Source organism: Colobus angolensis, unplaced genomic scaffold (assembly GCF_000951035.1).
Source record: "Colobus angolensis palliatus isolate OR3802 unplaced genomic scaffold, Cang.pa_1.0 Scaffold252, whole genome shotgun sequence".
Classification (NCBI taxonomy): domain Eukaryota; kingdom Metazoa; phylum Chordata; class Mammalia; order Primates; family Cercopithecidae; genus Colobus; species Colobus angolensis.
This window is the reverse complement of record NW_012115733.1, coordinates 874,756-900,134: the sequence shown is the minus strand read 5'-3', so window position 1 is coordinate 900,134 and position 25,379 is coordinate 874,756. Positions and strand designations below refer to the sequence as shown.

At 43.1% G+C, this 25,379-nt stretch overlaps 1 protein-coding gene across 1 annotated transcript in view; it reads right to left on the bottom strand.

Annotated features, from left to right (window-relative positions):
* The window catches only part of SHROOM4 (shroom family member 4), a 235,813-nt gene extending 213,722 nt beyond the window's left edge, over positions 1 to 22,091 (bottom strand). Inside the window, exon 1 of the mRNA XM_011946638.1 lies at positions 21,949 to 22,091. Coding sequence (XP_011802028.1) covers positions 21,949 to 22,065 — 117 coding nt within the window. The 5' untranslated portion in view covers positions 22,066 to 22,091. The remainder of the gene's footprint in view (positions 1 to 21,948) is intronic.
* Positions 22,092 to 25,379: the final 3,288 nt, after the last annotated feature.

Below are 25,379 nucleotides of genomic sequence, written 5' to 3'. Positions count from 1 at the left end.
AAAAAAAAGGTAAGTGTTGGATATGGAGAAACTGGAACACTCATACACTGTGGGTAGGAATGTAAAACGGTGCTGCTGCTATGGAAAACAGTATGGAGGTTCCTCAAAAAATTAACACTGGAACTACATACTAGATCCAGCATTCCCATTTCTGGGTATTCATCTAAAAGAACTGAAATCAGTTCTTTGGAACTGATTTTGGAACATGTTCATTGGAGCATTGTTTATAATAACCAAGATGTAGAATCAACCTAAATGTCCATCAATGAAAGAATAAAGAAAATGTGGCATAAGACATAGTGAAATATCATTCCAGAGGAAATCTTCCAATATGCAATAACATAGATTAGTCTGGAGGACATTATGCTAAATGAAATAAGCCAGTCACAGAAGGACAAATATTGCATAATGTTGCTTATATGATGTATCTAAAATAGTCAAACTCAGAAGCAGAGGGTAGAATGTTGGTTGCAAGGACCCAGGTGGAGAGGGAAATGGGGAGTTGCTATTCAAGGAGTATAAAGTTTCAGTAACACAAGATGAAGATGTTCTACAAATCTGCTGTACAACATTGTGCCTATAGTTAACAGTGTGGTATTGTGAATTTAAAATCCTGTTAAAATTGTAGCTCTCATGTTAAATGTTCTCACTACAATAAAAAGTAAGTTAGATGAATATAAAATTTTAACAAGCCATATGAATACACTTTCTGACATGCAAAATACAAAAGTAAAGACTGGGGGAAAAAATCAGTATCATTGCTTTTTAATCAAATTTTATCCAGTAGGCGCAACCCATTTTGGAAGAGGAGACTATTTAATGACTCGCAAACCCTTCTAATCCCGAAGATTTTAGTAAAAACAATAAGGGGTCATGAATGCTGAACACTAATGTATATTGCAGTAACTAGTATCACCCTTTTGGAGAACAGATTTCAGGTGATATCTGAAAGAAAAGAAAAAAGAGGGGTTACTAACTTTGGCTTTGTTGAATGATGAAATTAAAGCAGGGCTACCTGGCCTAAAGTCTTTCTTTTTTTTTTTTTTTTTATTATACTTTAAGTTCTAGGGTACATGTGCATAACGTGCAGGTTTGTTACATATGTATACTTGTGCCATGTTGGTGTGCTGCACCCATCATAAAGTCTTTCAATAGTTAAAAACTAATCTTGGGGCTTTTAAACTCATTTAAGAAGTCATAACCATTATACAAGAAAGTAGAAGGAAAAAAAAAAAAAGATGTGTGGTTCCCATATGGTTCGGTAATAATCACAACCAGTCTATGACTTCCTTAAAGAGTCTGATGAAATATGTGAAGGGAGAAAAAAAGGGGCCCTGTGAAAGTTGTATGGGTTGGGGTGGGGGTTGATGAAAATATTACGGGGCCAGAGAGAGAAATCAAGAGCACATTTTGTACTTTACAAAACCAAGTTAGACACCTTGAGGTAGGTGGCTTATACTTATGTAAAATACCAGCCAATGCATCAACATAAATTTGTAAAGTACCCACTAATGATTTGTAGTCAGTACTTAGTGAACTAGAACACTGAAACTAGAACTATTGAATTTTTTTAACTTCTGAAATATAATTAAATTGGTACACATGGAATTAGCAGTACCGTGATCCTTCAGAGAATGATGTGTTACCCCCCGAATTAGCCTGTCTGGGTAGTAAATCATGCTCTTATCTAACATGCTAGATGAGGATATCTCACTCAACCAGAGAGCTTGGCAAATTTTAGACAGAACTCATTTACAAAATACACACGGGAAACTACCATCACTATGAAATGAAGAGAAGAAATAGAAAGAAGAGAAGGAGGAGGTTGGGGGAGGGACGTTCTATAGGATGCAGCATTTTAAAGAGGGTTTCTTAGCACAGAAGACAAGGAAGCTTTGCACTCAGAAAACTGTCCCTCCAACTACCCAACCACCTTCCATCATTCTCTCTCTCTGATACACACACACACACATACACACACATTCACAGTCTCCAGATTCGCAATCTCTAGATTGTGTGTTGAGGTATCTATCTATCTTCCTACCTACCTATTTATCTATCTAGCATAGTAATACATGTTAAGGACAAGGAAGAGGGGAGATCAGAAGTAATAAATATTAAGGAAGGCAGATCGCAGATAAGGGATGTAATGAAATTTCTTTTTTATATTGTTCCTCATTTGGCTCCCAGTATATATATATATGAATATGTATATAAATGTGTATATATATGTATGTGTCTATAAATATATGTCATATATATGACATATATGTTGGATAACATCTATATCTATATCTATATATTTATATATAATATATATCTATATCTATATAAAACTATGGATAACAACACTTGTTTTCTGGCCCTGTCACTGACAGTACCTGGGAACAAATATACAAAACTATGGGGCAATAAACAGAAATGAATTAATAGCCTAAGGAAGAAAGAATTTAGAGCCAGATTTAGAAAGAGGAGATTCATACAAACTCAAAAAGAGGAAATCTCAAGTCTTTCAGAAGTTCCTAAAGCCTAGCTCCACTTGTCAAATGCTCTATGGAACATATTTGGGGTTAAAAGCCTAATCCAGCAGTTTATATCTGTGGGCTCTGCCCTTGATGAGCACATCCCATGAAGTATATAAAACAAGCATGCCCAGCTCATTAGAAAGAACATGGTGAGTACCAGATGGAAGATGGGGTAGAAAGGGACCAGAAGGAAGGGTAATTTCTGATGGGCTTCAAGGAATAGGCAAGATTTAGTCAGGTAGCTGGGACTAGAGATGCATTTTAAGAAACCATGATAACAAGTCACTGGGCATATTCAGAAAATTGTTGTCACATTTGAGGCTGACTGTGTATGGCAGTGATTATGGGTATGTGCTCTGGAGATAGCCTTTCTGGTTTAAAATCCTAGCTCTACCATTTACTAACTGTGAGACTCTGGGTAAACAATTTGGATTTCCATATGCCTCATTTTCTTTCTCTATAAAATGGGGAAGAATAATAGAAACTTATATAGTTGCTATGCGGATTAAATAATACATGTAAAATCATTTAGAACAGTGTCTGACATCCAATAAGTGCTGAATAAATATTAGCTATTTTTAAAAATGTGGATGAAGTGCAAAGGAAGTATCCATGATTTCAGTCTACAGGGGAAGATAGGAGCCATATTTCTGCAGAACTTCGGATGCCAAACCTAAGGAGTTTGAACGTAAATCAAGATGAAGCAAGTTTTTAACAATAGAGTATCATAAAGGCAGATCAGTTGGTGTCAGTTTGTGGTAGGAGACATTGAACAACTCTTGCTATCTGACAATACAAAGCGCTGGCTTATGAGATAATGTCCTCCATCAATGGAAGCATTCAACAGCAGTCTGACCAAACAAATTCAAGGGTGTTATTAATGGCACTCAGGCGGTAGGTTAGTGTTGGTCAGCTTGGATGGCCTGCCTCTAAGATTCCTTTCAACTGTAAGTTAATTTATGATAAAGACTCTGGGGCCAATATGGAAGAAAGTTTTTTTTTTTTTTTTTTTTTTGAGACAGAGTCTCGCTCTGTCTCCCGGGCTGGAGTGCAGTGGCCGGATCTCAGCTCACTGCAAGCTCCGCCTCCCGGGTTTACGCCATTCTCCTGCCTCAGCCTCCCGAGTAGCTGGGACTACAGGCGCCCGCCACCTCGCCCGGCTAGTTTTTTTTTTTTTTTTTTAGTAGAGACGGGGTTTCACCGGGTTAGCGAGGATGGTATCGATCTCCTGACCTCGTGATCCGCTCATCTCGGCCTCCCAAAGTGCTGGGATTACAGGCTTGAGCCACCGCACCCGGTCGGAAGAAAGATTTTTTCAAGGCACTGCTGGGAGCATGCAGCCATAGCGACAATTTAAGTGAGAGAGAACAGTACAGAGAGTGGAAATGGTGGGAGGTGGGGAGACACGGGGAAGATTTCTGGTCTAGAATGTTAGAGGTGGAAAGGACAGAGTTCTGGTTTAGAATGTCGGAGGTGGAAGGAATGGTAGGGTTAGGATTTTAACTCACCTCTGAGACCAACCAGTCAGTCCAGCTTCCTCATTGTATAGACAGGGAAACTAACATTCTTGGATAGAAGAAGTGTCTTATAAGATAAATTTAACAGGAGTGATCTTAGAAGGAGGGAAGCCAGCCAGGAATCCAGAAACCAGACATAAAGTAATAAGAGCTTGGAAGAGGGTGGGAGTAGCAGGAATTGAAAGAAGCGGGTAGATATAAGGGTTATTGTAAAGGAAGCAAGACTGACAGAATGTGGGATATGGGATGAGTAAGCAATGACTCCATGATTTTAATGCTAGCTGAGTGGGCGGTGGAGAGGCCAAGGAAAGAGCCCATTTTATACAAGGGGAAGACAAGTTCCATTTTAGATATACTGGGGTATGAGGTAAAAAAAAAATATTCCAGTGGATACTATCAGACAGTGGAAAAGATTAAGACTAGAGATTCAGGAGTTACGAGATCTCATCGTTGCTTTCTTGAGGAAAAGAGGAGAGGGGGAAAGGACAGTGGGAGGGAGAATAGGCAAAGAAGAAACAGAGAAAAGAGTGAGCGGGGAGGGGCTGAGCACTGAGCCTTGAGGCTCCACGGGATGGAGATAAGAGAGGCAGTCGATTCACAGAGGAGAATGGAGAAACAGCAAGAGAAGATGCAGAAACAAGAGAGTTCAGTATTACAGGAGCTATACTGGCAGCAGAGTTTGGAGAAGGTCGAGTCTGAATGGTTTGGAAACAATGTCAATGACTAGCAATACTAAGGACTGTTTAAATAATTAAATACAATATGGCTATTAAAAAATAGAGATAACCCTCTGTATGCTTGATAGGGAAAGATCTCTAGGATATGTAAGTGTAAAAAGCGAAGTGCAAAAGATTGTTTTAGTATGCTACCTTTTGTATAAAAGGCAAAAGAAAGAATCTATATTGACATTTGCTTGTGTATGTATAGAGAGGCTCTGAAAAGACACACAGAAATATCTAAGCACAGTTGGAGATAGTGGTGAAACTGGACAGATGAGAGACAAGGATGACTGGGAAACTATTCTCTGCCTTTTCATACTAACTAGCTTTTAAACCACATAACTAGTTACCTATTCAGTGAATAATTAAAAAACAATAATTCTATAGAGAAAACAAGGATGATGAAAACAGTGAAAAGGCCAGTATATTTGGTCCTCAGGAAGACCTCATTGGAAGCCAGATTGGAGAGGATTCAGGAAGACAGGCAGTGAGGAAATAGAGACACTGAGCATGCACGTATATGAGCATATACAACATGCCTACATATAATGTATCTTTGGAAGGGTGTCTTTGGAAGAGTACACAAGGAATTGGTAACAGTGATTGCCACTGGGAAGGGAAATTAGGTGGATTAGGGAAATGAATGAAGAAAGATGTACCCATTTATATAGTTTTTAAAATTTTGTGCCATGAACATTTATCATCTATCCCCAAAATAAACATTTAAACAAATAAATTGTGCTAGAAGAGAAGGAAGGAGGGGAGAGGGAGAGAGGGAGGCCACCCCTCACTTAAAAAAAAATTTATTGACAGAGAGGGCAAGTAAGAAGGGTAGGCTTGTAGAGGCCGAGAGGGTCAAGTCTGGTTTTTTGTTTATTGCTTACTCCCCTTCTAGTTTGGGAGGCAACCGGAGCATGGGAAAGAACAGGCACTCTAAAATCAGATAAACTGGATTTTGAATACCAGCTCTGCCAGTTACTGGTCCAATGAATTCTGGAAAGTTACTTAACCCTCTTAGCCTCAATTTCAGAATCTTAGAATAGGGACGCTACTAAGTATCTCTTGGTGTGTTATATTATTTCATCCTGGGAGTCTAATCTGTGTTTTTTAACAAGCTTCCCAGGAAAGTTGTAGAATGACTGATCTGTGAAACCCACCTTTTTCCAATGCTGTGAAACACAGAATATAGTCATAACAATAGTTAACAATGGTATTAAAAAGACACTATGAAACACAGAAAGGGGCTTCGGGGCTGAAGTAAAATTTTAAGGTATAGTGGGACAAGCATAGGATTTGGGGTCAGGTAGAGCTGGGTTCAAATCATAGCTCTACCACTTACTGGCTTGGTTTCTTGGAGAACATTACTTTGTCCCTCTGAACCTCATTATTTCATCTGTAAAACAGGAATATTACTACTTAATTTACAGTAAGTAGAGATGAGAAGATTAGAGAATATGCATATAAAATTCGCAGAAGAAAATACACATTTAATTAATGGTAACTCTGACCATCACCAGCCTGGAGTTAGGGTTCCCAAGCACATGAAAACAGCAATGCCAATTTTCTACTGTGCTTTTCCATTCCCTTGACCCTCCGAACCAGGCCTGAAAACATAAAAGCACACCAGCTATCCCTTTGATTTTTCAAGCACCTATGAGGTCACCCAAAGAATTCCCTCCTGCCCTTTGAACCGTTAATTCATTCTCAAATGATTTACTGGCTGCCTGGCCTCCAAATGACCATGCTAGCAGCCATGTCCTTCCTATCTGAGGCTCTGTCCCTTTGATAACAACAGTGCCTCTGATGGGGTTTACCATTCCCACACTCTATGAGCCTGCTTCTAAGACAAAATTTTCAATCTTGGAAGGACTTAATACAAACAACAGTAAGGAGGAAGCTAACATTATCTGCTTCTCTCACCAATGCCTGCAAAGGCTGGATCATCTCCTCTCTAAGGCTTTCTCAGTTTGTTTGTACTCCTTTCATACTTATTGTGATCGTGATAAGGACAAGCACTTCCTAGGGCCCCTTTTGAGGCCTGTTCCTAAAGTCATTCCAGTGGGTGAACTCTCCAGCAGTACCCTGGACAGGAACAAACTAAGAGAAGCCCTATAGTGTGTCTTTTAAACTGTACTACTACTGTGAATTTCAACCTGTTCCCTTTAGTGCCCTTACATAACCTAATTGACTGCCACAGAGACAGTTAACCACCAATGAGATCAGACCCCATTTGGAAGGAAGACAGAGTGAGTTCCCTTTGGCCCTTCTCAGCATTCTCAGCTTTGAGTAAAATAGGGAGAATAGCAATGTCATGGTCAAATAATAAGGACACTTAAGACACTGGGTATAAATACCAGACAGTGACTCACATCCAAGGCCAGTCAGACACAACACGTTAGAGCTTGCTTAAGAAAAAGTGAAAACACACACATACACATTCACACATAAACACACAGAATGTGTTCACCCAAAGCTACTGCCTCTCAGCTAAAGCAGTGAAACACTTGAGTCGGGCAGAAGACACACACTACACTCACCTTAAACACATAGCAACAAGTGGGATGGCTGTTGTTTTAAGAGTCTCACAGCAACGCGTCCCAACAGCATGGGAAATGCTGCAATCATCAGCCAGCTGGCCTCTCCCACATGCAATCCTCGGAACACAGCTTACACACAGAACTGCAGCAGCAGCATGAAATTCAACTGTTACAAACCAAACTTCAGGCACCCCGGGGACAAGCAGGTAGCCAACCCCATTCTCTATTGCTCCTTCTCATCCTGGGTTGCCTCTGGGATCCTTCTCAACTTCTGTCCCCACCAATATTTTCTTCTAAGTGTTCCCTCTGCCTCTAGTTCACATGTGTGTGTCATTCAAGGCTCACCCCACTTAGGTGGGGTGTCACACAAAGTTTGGGAAACTTGGGCAGTGTGTCCAGATCATCTAGTCATATTCTCTAATTTAGGCTTGGAAGTGGAAAGGGGAAAGATTACCAATCACTGAGTAAAAAATTTTTGCTTGACTCTTCTTACATATTATCTAAACCAGCAAACCATGCTGGAGAGTCTACTCTGTGCTGATGATGGAAAATATATAGAAGATACAGCCATTGTCGTCTAGGAGATCTTGATCCAGCAAACCAAACATAAGACAGCCAAAGTACCCAAAGATGGCTACTGGAAAATCAGAACTCTGGCATTTCAAAGGGGAGTTTCTGATTGCTTCCACCCAGGAGCAATCAGAGATGATGCCCTAGAGGCTTAGAGGTAGGGCTTGAAGGTTAGGTCCTATGGAAAGGGCCAGAGAAGTGAAAAGTCCTTCCAAGGATGCAGTGTGAAGTCTAGCCACTGGAAAGAACATCATGATGAGAAAATTGGAGGCCAGAATTTCCCAGGTGGGTTTGGGGAACAGAGAGACAACCATTCTGCCTGAAAACCTGGGGCCTGGAAGGATTGCTAAGACTACAGCCAGATGGAGAATGGTCTGTAACACCAGGCAAAAGTAGTTTGGGCTCTATTCTACAGACAGCAGGGAACCATTAAATAATTTTAAGAGAGGGAGGAGGGGATGATCAAAGGGAAAGAAACCATTGAGGAGGCCACTGCAGTAGTGTAGTTGTTCCAGAATGAGGCTTCTTCCTGCCTGTGCCAGCTCTTGCAAGATCCTCCTTCAAAGCTGCCCTTTCCCATCTGAGCTCACTATCTCAGAGCTCATTACTATGCAACTCTTTTGAGTTGAGAGATATATCAATGACGTTTCTTATTCTGAATAAGACTCCTAATGTTGTATTGAAGTTGGGTCAAGGGCTTGAAAAAAAACAGAAGCTACATCTGAATCTCCCAGTTTAGATGAAAGGGAAGTATGATGCATTATTTCCATTGCTGCAACACAATCAGGTGGCTTGATCCCTGGGGTCACTGGTCTCCCCTAAGATGCCAACATGGTGGGGAAGGGAGGGAAGGGGAGAGGGAAAGGGAGAGGGGGGAGAGAGGGGGAGAGAGAGAGAGAGAGACAGAGAGAGAGAGAGAGAGAGAGAGAGAATGTACTGCCAGCATGGGGCAAAACCTGATTGTCAAGTGCTTTTCTGGGGCCTGTTCCAGATCACTGTCACTTATAGACTTAGACTAAAGTTCAGCCTTAAATTAGGGCTCCAACCTAAGGGATGGGAGATGGAAGGGCCCCACCTGGGAATTAACTCTCCCTGATCCTTAATTATTTTGGCTTTTATTAGTGGCTAGATGGGGAGAGGGATGTAACCTGAACCCTAATGCAGCTGAGAAGGGCTAAGAGCCAAAACCCTTTTTAAGCAGATATAGTATGTGCAAGGTCTGGACAGGTTTCAGAACACTGCGCATTTACTCAGCCTAAGGTATGGGAAAAACATGCAAATTACATCTTGAGCCCCTTACTTCTAGAAAAGGAGAGTATTACCCTCCCACCAGGGCTCACGCAACAGAGGGAAGTTAGCAAGCAGACACTTGTGAAAACCAGAGCACTTGGGCAATTTTTTACACAAAAATCTCCCCAGCAGCTACAGATTCAAATCAATTTCAAATATAAATTACAAGCTATTTCATCTTGTCAGAGAGAGGAGCTAGGTAAAGGAACTCATGTGGTCATTAGCCTTTTAGCAAGAAGTGAGTTTAGTCTACAAGAAGGTAGGGAAGGAGTTAATTTAGACTGGGTTCCACGGCATAAGCATCTTTACAACATTCAGATTTTCAGTTCTTCACCATGTAGAAAACCAGGTGCATAAAAGTGGCAACGGAAAGGCAATCCAAGAAGGATAAAGGGGGTGCGGGGAGGACTGGATTGGTCCTAATATTGGCAAGTCTATCTGCACATAAAAGGAATCTTTCCTGGGAATTTCATGTAAGTATAAAGGACAGCAGTGCCAGGGTTTGGGGTCAGATAATCACGCCAACTTGCAAAAGTCTCTTAATAATAAAGCAATATTTCCCAACAACATTTGCAACAAATGAATTTGTGAAGTAGATCTCTATTTACCCTTTATTTTAGTGTGGTTAAGACACCACTGTAGGCAATGAAATCACTCTTGAAAATTTAACAATGCTTTTAAAAAGTCAAATTTAAGAACCAATACTACTGTAGAACATTAACAATGATATCTATGGATTAATAATACTACACTATGGGGAGATTATAAAACTGCTAACAACAAGAATGCAACACAGACTTGAAACTAGTGCTTTGAGGTTTGCCTTACCAAGCCACCATATTTTGGTTTTCATATAGAGAAAACAGTCCTTAAACATCTTGGCAAGTTAACTGATGTTTTTTAACAGCACCAAACCATTTTAACATTCCAGTCTGAAGTTTGGCCTTTTGACAGCTTCTTCTATTTTGTTTGTTTGTTTGCTATTTGGACTTTCGTATCACTTCAAGTTCTAAGTTATACAAAATGAACTTCAGCCAGTAACACCTCAGTTAACAAGGCATCCCACAGATTGGAGGAGATAGCGAGACAAAGCTATGGCCAGGAAAGCCCATTAAATAACAATGCAGGTCTGTTCTACTGCCTTTGGGGCATAAGATTGGCAATTAACTCGTTTCCACAACAACCAGTCGATTAGTAAATTGTCTGTGCTGATCATTATGTTTCTAAAATAATGTTTTGTTGTTTTAACTGATCAGTGGCCTTAAAGAAACATGTTCCCCAACTGCCTAGGGACTTCTTGATTGGCCTACAGACACTTCAGTCTCAGAAGATCCAAAACCAAACTAAACCTGATTGGTCTTCCCAATTCCCATCATCTCTCAGAGCCTTCTAGATTTTAAATATTAGATTAATCCCTGACTCCTACCTCTTCTTCATTTCTTCAATGGTATGCATTATCACTAACCTCTGGCAACTCACTAATGTATGACAAGTCAGCAAATTGCCAAGATGGCTGATTCCTTCAAAATGCCCTTACCTATCTATTGTTCAGTTCAGGTCTTTCCTCATGGAAGCAATTATGTGACTGGTACTGTGCTAGGTGCTTTATTCTTCTGAGATCAGATGAGATCGGGCACGTTCAGGGGGTATGACCGTAGACTAGGTGCCTTATTCTTAATACACTGATATCCAAACAACAAAATGGCTACCTACTTCCAACGTGCATCCATTCTATAGCCCAGTTTTCTGGGGTATCCAGAATACCTGGCTCAAATCCACTCACCTTTATATCCCATTACTCTGCAAGAATCAAGAAGATCTCCACCGACTCACTTATGTAGCCATCCACACAAGCAATATGACATTGGGCAAGTTACTTAATCTTTCTTCAATTTCCTCATGTGTAAAATGTAGTTAATAAATTAGCTAACATGGTGAAACCCCACCTCTACTAAAAATACAAAAATTAGCCAGGTGTAGTGGCACGCGCCTGTAGTCCCAGCTACTTGGGAGGCTGAGGTAGGAGAATCGCTTGAACCCGGGAGGCGGAGGTTGCAGTGAGCCGAGATCATGCCACTGCACTCCAGCCTGGCAACAGAGTGAGACTCCGTCTCAAAAATAAAATAAAATAAAATAAAATAGAAGAGTTAACATGTGTTAAGTTAGAAAACTAGTGCCCAGAATATGTACTATAAAGTATTTGTTAGAAAACAAATAAAAGTGACATCTATGGAGCTCTGTGCTAGTTTCATTGGCCATAGGAAGGCTCAGCTCCTCGAACAGGCACTCAATAAAATTTGATTAATGAATTAATCAGTGGATAAATGAACAAACACTACATGCTCTGCCCTTATTCTGTTAGTCAACACACTGTGGAGTGAACAAACTGGTCTCAGTCTTCTGTCTGTGTCTTTAGGACATGCAGGGCTTGCACTAACTGGAATCAATGTCCTTCTTCCTCCCAGGCCTACCTACCTAAATCCTGTATTATCCCTCAAGGCCTAGCTCCAATTCTTCCTTTTTCCACAAAACACCCAGCTACATCAGCCCACAATGAAATATCTTCCCACTGAATAAATGCTGCTCTTAGATCCTACCCCACAGTTTCAGTACTTAAAGCTTTTTGTTTCCTGGGCTTGTCGTAATGCAGCTCTTCAACAAAACTGTCATCTCTTTTGAGAATCCAGGGACCAGGTATTCTATGGTGGCTAATTCTTGTATTCTCTAGTTTAGGGTTAGGCACTTTACAAAGTGCTCAACAAATCTGCATTGACTGGTTGGTTGGTTGATTAGAACTCTTAGGATGTTAGCCTTTCAAAGTGCTGGCTGTTCAGACATTAGCAGAAATCATGTCTGGTCTTCCAACTTCTCACAGTAGCAGACATTACACTAAAGGTGCCCTGCCTTTTCACACAACTCCCAATGATTAGGTAACTTCATACACTTCAATTTTTAGGCTCAAAATTTTCTTAAGAGAATTCCTGTTTAATAAGGGACACCTGTGGAATGCGCTTGCTTGCTTTCTTAAATCACATATACTGCTAATAATAATATGAAATACATGATAAAATGAATCTCCCTACTGGACAACAGTGCAGGTTGTATTACTCTCATTTTGCAAATACAGCAATTGAGATACAGAGAGGAAAATGACTTCCTAGGGTCACACAAATGATGAGTGGCAGAGTTAGGACTAAACTTTAGGCTTTCTGAATACTGACCCAGTCCCCTTACCCTGATTTGAGATTTAAAACAAAACAAAGACCTTCCTTTGACCCTGACCTCTGAGGAGCAGATACTCATAATATTATCAGTTTCTGCATCAAATTTCATTTCCCTCATTTCCCTCCCTCCCTCCCCTAACCCCTCATTCTTATCCAATTCTCTTTTATTTCTCTGTCTTTCACCTGTGTAAACACGCTATTTTAGAAAGACCATGGGATTTGAAGTTGGACAGAAGTAAAGTTGAATGTCAGCTGTCCCACTTAGGATATGACTTAGAGTCTTTTACTTAACTTCTCCTGAGCCTCAGTTCTTCATCTGCACAATGGAAACTCTAATATCTGGCCTCAAAAAGTCACTGTAAAAGTTAAATGAAAATACATGTAAAACACCTAGAAAATAGCAGTATTTGCTATACAGCAGTCCGCTACCTCTGCGATCCCACCATGTCTAGGCTTTGACCACCTTTGGGTTCAAGAGGTTGCTGAACTCAGTGAGGCACAGCCACACAACTGAAGTATCCAGATCCTTGCCTGGTCTACTTTTGCTTGTTGTCTTGATCCTTCCTGATTGCCAATTTAAGTTAATACAGAGCTCCAAACTCTGTCAAGTCCTCTAAAGAATGTGAGAGTCAAGCCTGCTACTCACCCCCTGAAGCTTCAAGATGTCATCACTCACACTCTCAGTCAGAGTAAGATGCCATCCAAAGCCGCCTACCTGTAGAAGTTTTCAGGGTGGCTTTTACTTATATCAAACACAAACAAAAAGAAATGGAAAACAGCAAGGCGGCCCAACAAAGACAAGGCTTTAGCTTGTCATCCTCTCATAAGTAAAGATGGGGCTACAGCCATGAGACTCTAACTCCTTTCCAGAATAACTAGTCAAACCAGCTTTACTTCTAGCTCTACCTCATCTCACCTCCAACCCCTTCCCCCAAAAGAAAAATCAGTTTCTTATGGACCGTGAAAGGCAGTATAGGAGAACCATTGAAAACTTCCCTGCCAGAGGCTAAGGAAGAAAGAGAGAAGACCATACAGCTAGGAAACTGTTGAGTGGCATTAGGGTGGGGGACAGAAGATACCACAAAGGGGCTGTTCGTAACTGGGTTAACCCTTGATCCTGTCAAATTAGTCCCACCTCCTGCATTCCTCACAGATGTAACATTAAAAGACTTGAGTGAAAGTTAACAGACCATGTCCTCCCTGAGAACATACCAGGAAACAGCCACTTCTAGAAAGATAGGAAGTAGGAGTGTGGAGAAAAGCAATGCACTCCAAGAGCTGCCTGCTGTCAGTCAGCCTTCACACTTCCACAGCCTAGACCAAGTAAGGATCCTGGGGTCCTTAGCAACCCTTCAGTAAAGCAAGAACTTGTCCCATGGAGGGTATGAGAAGAAATAGGAGGGTGTGGCGAGCCAGAATAACATGCCATGATTGTTCAGCAAGTTGATAAAAGAATATAAAGAATGTGACAAAGAGTCTGTCCATCACTGAAAAAGAATAGAGAGAGATGCAGTGTGAGGAAATTTCCCTCTGATTCTGTCATGATTTGCTGAGTGTTTTCAAACCTATCAACCTCAACTCTGTGAGCTTCTCTCTCCCTCCTCCCTACCCCCACCACTGGAAGCATGGCTGAGCCAAGAGGGAAAAAGCTGGTACAGCAGACTAGAAGGGCTCACTGTGACCAAAAAAGAAAAAAGTTGGGTTTTGGACAGAGGGCAGGGCAGTCAATGAATGAACAAAGGGGCAATGGCACTTGAATGAGGCAGTCCAAAAGGTAGGCCTCAAGTAACTGGTGCTCTTGGGTGGGGGATGGGAACCAAAGACTTGACATAAAAGAAGGACAGCCTAGATGCATGAAAAATGTGTCTCTGTTGCTATTAGGCAGTACTTGTGTTGTGATATGGTACAGTCATAGACTCACAGTGAAAGAGGAGGAAGTGGAAGTGAAGTCAAAGGGGAGAGGTTAGAGTTCACTTTGAGAGATCGAGTCATCTTGACTTTTGCAACTTTAGTGCCTGGTCAGGATGGCTATCTGACCAAGTAAACTTGCCAGTGTGATGTGAGGAAGAATGGATCATCCGTTGCAACACTAATGCATAAGACAATGTTTCCACTTGGCCTATTTGTACTGGATGGGGCAAAGAGGTATAAGGAGACAAACCTCTACCCCTTCCCAGTCCTTGGAACACAATCTTTAGCCAGAAAAAATAGTAACTCAACTTATTCATTAATGATTTTATTGAATTATGTGTGAAGGGAGTATTTCAGGGAGCACCAGGAGACACAATTTTGGCTTCATAGAAGCTGAGTGAAAGTGCTCTTGATACTGACATAACCAATATAAAAAGGTTACTTGCTGATTACAAGATAAGTCTCAGAGTAACCCGGAATTCAGTTTCAGAGGGAAATGTAACCATGTACATACATCTGGTCCCAGCATCAAAGGTATGAACACCTTGGGCACTAATGGTAGTAGAATCCCAAACTCCCCCAGAACTGTGTAACAGAGCTATCTAGAGCACTTTTTGTTCCTAACTAATGAATGCATTGGTTCCCAAGAATACCTTCTATAAATAAGCAGCTTGGAGCTTTGAATTCTGTTTCCTGCAGATAGGACATTATAAATGATAGTTAGGTTGTGTAATTTAATCAATGATACACTATGGATTAAATAGGCTTCTCCAGAACTGTTCTGAACGTAACCATTATAAATAACATTGTGTCAGTGAAGACATGTTTCCTAGACCTCTACACTCTCTTCCTTAGACCCCTTACCCTTCAGTAATAATATAGATTAAACCGCACTCCAGTCCACTCCCTGATCAAGGCTTTAGTAGTAAGGAAAGATATTTTTCCAGCTCAGATGACAACTGGTAAATGTGGAGAGATGGGGAGAAAGAGGCTGTGGATGCAAGACCTCCAGCAGGAGTCACTCGTGTGTGTATTCCAGGTACAGACAGAAGAACCCAGAGCTGAAGGATGGCAGCAACAGCAGAGGCTTTTCCAATCAGTGTCAGTGGCAGCATGCAGGGAAATAAGTACCTGACAGTGGATAGGGACAGAGACTGCTGTCTCTATATTCCTATATAGGGGCTCTATAAATTGAAAAGTGTATGGTACATATGGTTAGCATCTTCCATCTTAGAGACAACTATTCTTTCCAGAAGGGGAAGAAATTAAGTTCAGAGAGGTAAAAAGGAAATAAAATAGATCTGGAATTCTGACTTTGACACTATTCATTGAATGCCATTTCCTTCTTCTATTACACAAATTCCTTCTCTGTAACTTAATAATCTCTTTGTTTAAACATATATGTTCCTTGAAGTCAGGGCTTATGTCTTCTCTCTCATCTCCCCTACAATGCCTTTACCAAGGCTGGCCAGGGCTAGGGGCAGAGGGAATTCTAAATAAATAGTAGGACATGAAATGTGTCCCTCCCAAATCTATTATGTGGCTGTCCCAGATGCCTTCATAGAGACCTTAGGCAGGTATGGCTTAATAGCAGCACAGCTACTTCCACTAAAACATTGTGACACTGGGCCTTGGTATGACATGGTCACCAGAAACAGCCAAAGTGATCTTCAGCTGGATTTTTTTTAAAAGAATGTTCATACTCATCTGTGGTCAGATTCTCCTCAGTTACACTCTTCAGCTGTGGGATCCATAACTTAAGAGGAACATGGACAAGCTGAAGTGCATCATGAGTGGGAGGAGGAAACAGGAGGAGAGGCTGGAACCTACATCCCATAAGGAAAAGCTGAAAGAGCAAGGGCTCTCCTAGAAAAGTGAAACAAGATGATATAATAGTTGCCTTCAGGTATCCCAAGGGCTGTCCCAAGACAGAGGAAGCACCCTTGTTCTGTGTGATGCTATCCAGAGGATATAGCTAGGACCCATAGATGATAGCTAAAAGGAAAATGATTGCAGCTTAACAAAGGAAAAGCTGTCCACAGTCAAAACTTTTCAACAACGGAATGGATAGGCTTAGAAGGGAATGAACTCTCCTGTGACTACTGTAGAACAAGCTCAGGGGCACTGCACAGGAGGCTCATGAAATGGTTAAGATTAGACTAGGTGACTTCTAAAAGGCTGTCCTCACTCTGAGATTCCTTGACTCCAGGTCTCTACCAAGAACAGAATTAGTCTGGGAGCCCCGAGTTAAGTCTGCCCCTTGGTGCTTGAGGGGTAGAGGGGCAGGCAGTGAGAGCAGCTCTTCCCATAATCCCTGCTGTTCTTCATTAACTTTTCTCAGATGGGTCAGCATCTTTTTTCCCCTAGTTCTAAAGAAGCCTAGCTATAAAAGCCATGATGTTCCCTCCAGATAATCATCCATAACCTCCAATCTCAAATCTGAGTCTCTCTTTTTTCTTTAAAGAAATTCCTGGGGAGGGGGTTGGGGAGGGCAAGGGGGGAAATCATTTTAATTTTTTAAGGGACAATGTTCAAGTGTCTTCCAGCTGGAGTTGAATTATTTTCTTTGTGTGAGGTTCTGGAGAGGGAAAATCCTCTAATAGGCTTGACCTTTTTTAACTTCAGCAAGCATACATGTGGCTCTCAATGGGGTACCAGGTGTATTATGAGAACTCAGCAGGGCCAAAAGTAGTATCGACTCAAAGCTCAGCCAAGGGTTATCAGCTATACCACTCACCCTTCTTGCTCCACCTCCCTCCAACCTTTTTTGTATCTCTCTGATGGATTTCTAATCCATGCCTCAAAATGCCCTCTACTTTCTGGGATAGGGCAGCAGCTGGGAAACTGAGGTAGTGGACATCTTTGGTGATTCTAGAGGCAGAAATGAGGAGGGGATTCATGTAGGTAACCAGGCTGAGCTAAGCTCCAAAGACGCATACCCTACAAAGTAGGTCCCTTGTGAGTGCCACGCACTGATCTGTAACACAGCTCAAAAGATTTCACAGGAACTCTCATTGTTCATATAATACCACCTCTGCACCCAACAAGAATTCAAAATCACAGCCACATTTACTTCCAGCCACAAGACAACCTCAATCTGAGTTTATCCAGATCCTCTTGAAGTCTCAACTTCCTCTCTGTGTGCTTCTAGAAATAAGGTCAGACTAGGAATGGGATACAGACTAAAACAACTTAATGAGCACACCCTGCCACTGTCCTAGGCTAAGGACAGCAAACAGTATTAGTTTGCTTAATTCATTGTCACATCATCTGTGATAATAGAGATGGGGCAGTTAAGCCTAGCCTCCACTCTGCAAATAGTGATTTGGGTCTAGAGAGGGTAAAATTATAAAGCAATATCACAGCACATCAAGTGGATGGGGGTAAAGCTTCTTTCTCCTCCAGGCTACTCCCCTATCCCACCCTGTTTTGTTCCAGGGCAGTAACTAGTCCCCCTTGCTTCACTATGCCAGATAGAAACATCTACCATAAATGAGCCAAGGAAAGGGAAAATATGTAGCATGAGCCTACATATCATCAAACACATCTAATTATCCCCATTCCATCCAGACAGTACTCCTGGGTCAATGAGGTACTGTAACATGTTAACCAAAGGAATCAATAATGCCAATGTCATGGACCCTATATTCCTTTAGCGGTCATGTATCTTTTAGTTGTTACCATGATCTCACTCGAAACACCACAATATAGGGAAACATCATAAACTATCCCTTATTATTTAGGATAATCAATAGAATTTTATTTTTTAGAGGTGGGGTCACACTATGTTGCCCAATTATGGTACACTACAGCCTGGAATTTCTGGGCTCCAGGGATTCCTCCTACCTAAGCCTCCTGAGTAGCTGGGACTACAGGTGCAAGACACCACATCCAGCAACAGTTATTAAAAAATTTTCTCTTTCTTTGCCACTTGACTGTCAGGGAGAGACTATACAAGTGTCCATAAATCAGGCAGTTGAATTCCCCATATTCAAGGAAATCGTAGGAACCAGCAGGAATTGATGATTTCCCCAACTTGATCATTTCCTGGTCCAAAGGGTCTCCCATGACAACTATGAACTAGACTTTCACAATGCATGCCCTCTTCTCCCACTAATTACTACTTTTGCAAATTCCCCCACTCCCCAGATATCTCCACTTGTGCCATAAGATATCTCTGAGCATGTATGCCACACCATCCCTGATGCAAACCGTTTCTGGTTTTTTTTTCTGCAAAGGAGGTTCTCTGCCATTTTCCACCATGGTTCCTGCACCTTACCTCTGTCTCTCCCTGACCTGAGATCATCACAAGTGATTTGGAGTCATCAAAATAGTCCTTTCCTACTCTGAACTCAGACACCATCAGAGTGTACGTACAACCCAATCCTCACTTAGTGTGGAATTACAGGCTGGCAAGGAAAGGGACACCGCATTAGGAGGCTAATAAGATGAGATACATCCCTGAAAGTTATTGCCCTGTACTCCTTCGCAAACCACAGTACTAGCAGAGGAATCGGAAACTCTCTTAGTAGGACTGCCATTGACTCTCCATATGATAGACATAGGTAAGCCACTGAATACATCAGTCTCAGTTTTTCCATCAGTTTCTCCACAATCTTTCCTGACTGCCTCACAGTGTGGCTGCAAGAGTAATGAAATAAAGGATGAGGAAGCACATTGTAAATAGTAACACTGTATGCAAATGAAGCAAAGTTTCATTTTCCTCACTCTGCAGCAACACTTCTGAGGAGAGCCAGAGCCAGCATAAAAGATTGGCTATTTGGTCAGGCACTTGGTGGCTCATGCATGTAATCCCAGCACTTTGGGAGGCTGAGGTGGGCAGATTGCTTGAAGGAGTTCGAGACCAGCCTGGACAACATTGTTAAACCCCATCTCTACCAAAAATACAAAAAATTAGCCAAGCGTGGTGGCGTGTGCCTGTAGTCCCAGCTACTTGGAAGGCTGAGGTGGAAGGACTGCTTGAGCCTGGGAGGCACAGGTTGCAGTGAGCTGAGCTGGCACCATTGTACTCCAGCCTGAGCCACAGAGTGAGACCCTGTCTCAAAAACAAACAAAAAAATGGCTACTAGATTGTCATAGTATCATTTAAAGACCACCCACTTGAATGTCACTTTAGACATGGAGATGCCTAGACCCAGGTAGGGCAAGTGATATACCTAGGATTCCAGAAATAAAGAGTGGCAGAAAAAGGATTAGAACCCAAGTTTTTAATCTGCCAACCCAATTATCTTTCTATTCCCTTCCACCCATCCCAATCAGTTTGTACAGACTAAGAAGGCTGTTTTCAAGGAGAAAACTATTTTGTTCTGAATCATAAAAGGAAGTAAAATTAAGTTTGAAAAATGAAGAGAGAATTAATGAAATATGCCAAAACAGTGTCTTGTCAAGAAAAACACAATACAGTCAATCACTGTGCTTAAAAAATACTATGGTCCCTTTTTACACTGTTGAGGCCAACCCAGTTATAACTGACTTTTACTGTAAAGAACTAGGCTATTTAGGAGGAATGGGAGAAATCATTTTACCCCTTGCATATCTAAATAAATGCATGTCATAATGAGCCTTCATATAATAGGGGTCAACTGTACATTCAGTGGAAAGGGAATCATTACAAGGCACCCTGCCTCTCAACACACGGAGCACTTCCTCTACAGCTTGGCCAAGGAAACCCTCATCTACCCTCAAATAATCCCCCAGCCAGACCACAAATTGCTGGATGCCCCATACTTAGTAACACCCCCTGCCATGCTCTCACTGGCTCACAAAATAATCCAGGACCACAGCAGCAAGCACTCTCTGGGGTGCTTCTCAAGATGGGTCAGCTCTGGACAGAGCTGAAAAATGACCTCTCCAAGGCAGGTTGTCTAGGCAGACTGTGGAAATTCTGTGGGCGGTGTGAGGAGAAAAAGAAAGGGAGGAACTGCCAGACCATGGAGGGCTGCATATCCCATTGTGACCTTGGTGGAAAGAGGGGGGAGAGGAGGAGCTTGATTAGAAGAAATTCCTGAAGGCCAGGATTCCCCTCACCAAAGGAGTTGAGTGCTTTTGTTAAAAAAAAAAAAAAAAAGCATATAACTTTCTCCAGAGAACACTGGAGGGAGACTGCCTCAGAAGGGGTTGTGACGGTGGATGACAAAGGCACCTCAGGCTGGTTAAAGTACATGACAAGTATGGGGGAAAGGGTGCTAGATGAAGATCTGGGCTAGTTTGGGGAGGCTAATGATCAGAGGGGTCCCTGCCAGCCCCCCAAAATGTTGCCTCAGCATACCTCAGACTCCTCAATCTGATTGGTACACCCATGGCAACACTCCAGGGTTCCTAAGAGTGTGGGCCCCAAGGCCTGAAGGATCCCATACACTGGAAGTCAACCAGCGGCTCCAATGCAAGGCAAATGCCTCAAAATGCCGCACAGGTTATTGTGGGTGTGTGTTGCGGGATACATTTGCTGAATCCTCTGCTGAGATGTGACCAATGTTGAACCCCACCCCCACCCCCCAGCAAAAAAAAAAAAAAGTGATATTTGTTCCCTGCTGAAAAGACACATCTTTCTATCTCCAGCCTGAACCCACATCTACAACTTCAACTGCCATTTAAGCGGGTTGGAAGGGGGAGGGCTTTACGGATTTGAGGATTTAAGAGAAACAACAACAAAAAAGTGGAATAAAGTTCGTGAAGTCCGTTCACTTGGCAATCTGGCACCTCAAGGTGAGTCGTTCCACAAGTCACTCTTCCTGGTAACAGCTCCAGCTGCCCCTTCCCCTCGCCCTCACCCCTACGGGGGAGGCTCGCTTTGGGGGTTCTGGAGCACTCAGGAGAGCTCCTCTCTCCTGTCCTCAGCTGCAACTTGGCTTCCAGCAGATCACAGACTCCTAAAACAAACAAACCCTGGCGGCGGCGGCGGCGGCGGTGGCGGCGGCGGCGGCGGCAGCAGCAGCAGCAGCAGCTCCAGCACAGCTGCGCTCCATGGCGCAAAAGTTTCCTCCACACTTCTCAACGTGCAGGAAATCTCGCCGGCGCTGGGGCAGGACTCTGGAGGGAGGGAGAGGCCGAGCCGAACCGGCGGCAACAACGCCCCAAGAGCTGAATGGATCTGTGCGCGTCGGCCGTGGGAAGTGAGGCTGGCAAAAGCCACCAATGCCTCATCTCCGTTCCCACACCGGCCCCTAGCCCTGCAACCTGCCTGGAAGGGACGGCCCGCCCGTCGATGGAGGGGCCAACACTGCCAAGAGAGCTGCCAAGCTGCGATGACTGTCCCTTCAGTCCTTCACTGTCCCGTAGGGACGCAGGGGCCTCCAAGGAGAAATCCCCAATGGCCTCCACTTCCTCCAGCCCAAACTGAGGAGAGTAGCCGCCCCGACGTGGGGGAGCAAGGGCTGCCCCAGCGCCCTCGCGAGTGTGTCTGCGCGCAAGGCTCTAGCTGGGGGCCAGTTGTGCTCCCAGCTCGTGTTCCAGCCACCCTTAGGGGATGTCTGCACCTGGACTGGTGGCAAGACCCCTCCGTGCCGTTCAGAGGGGCTTTCACTCCTAGCCCTAAGTTTCAAAGTTGGCCTGAGGGCCCCGTTCAGCGGCAGCCTTCGCACCCGCTTCTCCATTCAAAGTTGGGCGCCGTTAGGACAGGAGCCGCCAGTTCTTACCTTAGACACTGTGAGCGGCTCGCAGTGTTCCAGACCCCCCTTAAGGGTGAAGCCCCAGGGTGCCCCCCCTTGCAGCTGCACAGGGACGTACTGGAAGGACCCAGGCCGGTTCTCCATCCTGGGCTGGGCTCAGGCGCCGCCGGGCTCCTTTTCCGAGGGGGCTACGTTGCCTCCGCCCCCAGCAGCTCCGCCACCATCGCCCTCCAGCTCTACGCCACCCCGCACCGCCCTGCTCCGCCTACTCTCCCGGCTGGAGACGCTCAGGCAGCGAGCGAGCGCAAGGAGGAAATGACACGGAGCTGGAGAAAGGGGGAGAGAGGGGGGAAAAGGAGAAGGGAAAAAAAGAAAAGAAAAGAAAGAAGGAGAGGCGGAGGGATAGCGCGTAATGGACAAGAAAACGGAGCAATGGGGAGGGGCAGTCACTGGGACCTCGCCTATAGGATCGCTGGGGAGTGGGAGCGAGGCGAGGCCTCACATCAATTGTTACATTGTTTCATTCAAGCAGGGCCCCTCTTTGGTCCTCCTCTTTACTGCCGGGTTCCCCGCCCCTCCAGCCAGTCCAGGCGAGGGGAGGTGAAAGTCGTTAGTGTGGACGGCCCGCGTGGCTGAGTGGGCTGAAACGCTGGTTTCCTGATTAGCGCGTTCATGTTTCTCTGACTGCCTTTTTCTTCTGAAGGTCCCGAGAACGGAGATCTGGGAGGGTTAAAAGGCTGCTAATTTTGTGGACCTTGCCTAGAGGGGTGGAAAGCAAAGCAAGCAGGCCAGCGGACACAGTGAGGCTGTGTGTGTAGGCTGTTCTGTGTGTACGCGCTAGGTGTGTGGGGTCATTATGAAACTTTGCCCCAGAGCATAGTTTAAATAAAGAAGCACTTTGAGGATGCCCCCTGCTCCGGCTTCCCCGCACCCTGGCTCAGTGTTGGCGTCTATGGGTAGCACTGTGCTTGTGTATGTTCCAGTCATCTGGAGTTCCTGGCACGGCCTTGCACTTGCCCCACTGAGATGAGCAAGCCAGCAATCAGCAAACTTTATGACTAGCAGTATTGTCTCTAAACAAACCTACAGGAAAGAACATCCATTGATAAGCTGGCCAATTAATAATGTTGTGCCTTCGGGAAGAATCAGCTTTTAGACTGGGTCCAGAACATCTCTGCACATCTGTTCGAGCTTGACCTTGTAATTTCTGAGCTGCGCTTTTATAACAGACCAAACAGCCACAATAATAGTCCTGAAAAGCGAATTTGTTACTGAATCTTGTGCTGATTTCTCTGCCTTCACTTGGATAGGTTATCTTCTCTCTTTGAGGTGTTTTCTCTGGAGCCACATGCGGGCAGTGAATTTTTAAAGGGCCTCGCACTAGCGGAGAAAGTGTTGACAACTCAGTTGTGACTCAACAGGATGTTCCCACTCTGTCTCGCCTGTTCAGTCTCTTCCCCGTTCTTGTGCAGCTTCTTCTTCATGGCCAACAAACACACTGCGGCCCCTTCCTTCACAGCCAGCTTTCTGCGGTCAAGGTTTCCACTCTCTACTTCTACTTCCTCACCTGTCACTGCCTCTTCAACACACTGCAGCCTGCGGTGTGCTGCAGCATGCCACTGAAATGTCTCTCAAAGTCACCCCCCTGCATCAATCCTTTTTTCTCAGCCCCCCGGACTGTCTGCATATTACCCTAACTTTTCTTTAATAAAATGGCAATTTAGGTGTTTATAGCCTGCCTTTTTAAAGTCCTTAGAGATGATTCACATGGGAAACCATCCTCGATCTTTTAGGCTTTTATACCTACAAAGACCGTCTTGATCATGTTTATTGTTTTATATTTTCCTTACTTGAAAGCAGAATATTTGATAAAATGGCAACTCAGCTTGTTGATTCTTACTTGTGTTAACCTATGTTATAACATTCATTTGCCCTGCCCCACCTTGAAACTAAGCATTTTTTTCTTTTTTGGATAATATTTCTATGTCACTTGGTAGAACCCAGCGTGTTTCAGTCCCAGCATATCTGTAAAGTTCAGTTCACAGGATATATAGTCATCACTCAAGGACTATTAGAATTATGTGTCTAGACTAGAGGAAAGATATTTGGAAGCAGTAGACACACATCTGAGCCCTGGTCTTGTCACTAACTAGATGGGTGACCTTGGGCAAATCACTGAGCTAACTCTTTTCAGTCTCCTGTTCTTCCTCTGTAAACTTTAGCTAATAAGCCCTGACTTTCCTACCTCCCAGGCCTGTTGAGAGACTAAGATGAAATAATACATACGAAAACGCTTTGGTAAGGAAAAAGTAAAAATCATCTCGCAACCTTATTATGAAAGCAAGAACTGAGCTAGCCTTTAACTGATCTATTTTCATTCCAAGCCTTACTCTACAATGGTGTCTTGTTGCACTCTTCAATTTATCCTTTTCATCATTACAGCAGAACATAAATTACCTAGCTTCTTGTACAAACAGTGCATAAGTAGTAGATATTTTGAACATAAGGTGACTAGATTATCTTGCTTCTTTATTGATAAAAATCAGTGCTGCTAGCAGGCATCTCATTCTTCTTTGGAAGTATACAGTTAGTGGGAGCATGATTGCATAGTGGAAAGGGTACAGGGTTGAATTTGAGATGCCTAGATTCTAAGCTAGTTCTGCCATTAATTCACTGTGCGATATTAAGCATGTCACCCTCTCTGTAAACTGAAGGAGTTGAGCGACTTGATTTCTTAAGTTCCTCTACAGTTTGCAAATTCTGTGACTACTTCCTGGCAAGTGCCTAAACGTAGTATATGTGCGAACAAACTCTTGATGATAGAGTTGAACCAAGTAAAAATAAAGCAATGGAGAACATTTGAGGGGTATATTACTGTGTGTGTGTGTGTGTGTGTGTGTGTGTGTGTGTGTGAAGTGTGCATGCACACGCTGGAGCCATCAGACAGATGATAAATTCATTCTAAAGTATGTTAAATTGCCTGTGGGGAAAAGGTGGAAAGTCCACTAGGCAGGTAGAAATAGGAAACTGCATATCAAGGAAGGGGTGGTGATTGATAATATACATTTGGATGATAACTGAAGCCATTATTTGTAGTATATAATCTCACCCAGAGAAATTAGAATCTCACCCAGAAAGTAGAATCCTGGATTATGCTAATGTTTAAAATATTATGCTAATATTCAAAAGTCGGGAAGGATAACAAAAGACCCACAAAGGAGTAGACCCAGGAGATGGGCAAAAGGCCAACCAGGGACAGATAAATTAAAACCAGGCTAGGTACTTCCACCTCATTAAACATTCCTCTCAGGAATCTTGTATTCATTCAAAATCTTTTGACAAGTTTACATTTTTAGAAGAAGGAAGATTGAAATAGGAGTCCTTCTCTGAACTTTTTTTTTAAAAAACTTCCTTGGTTGAATCTTTTTTTAAAACTCAAATTTGAATACAATTTTCCT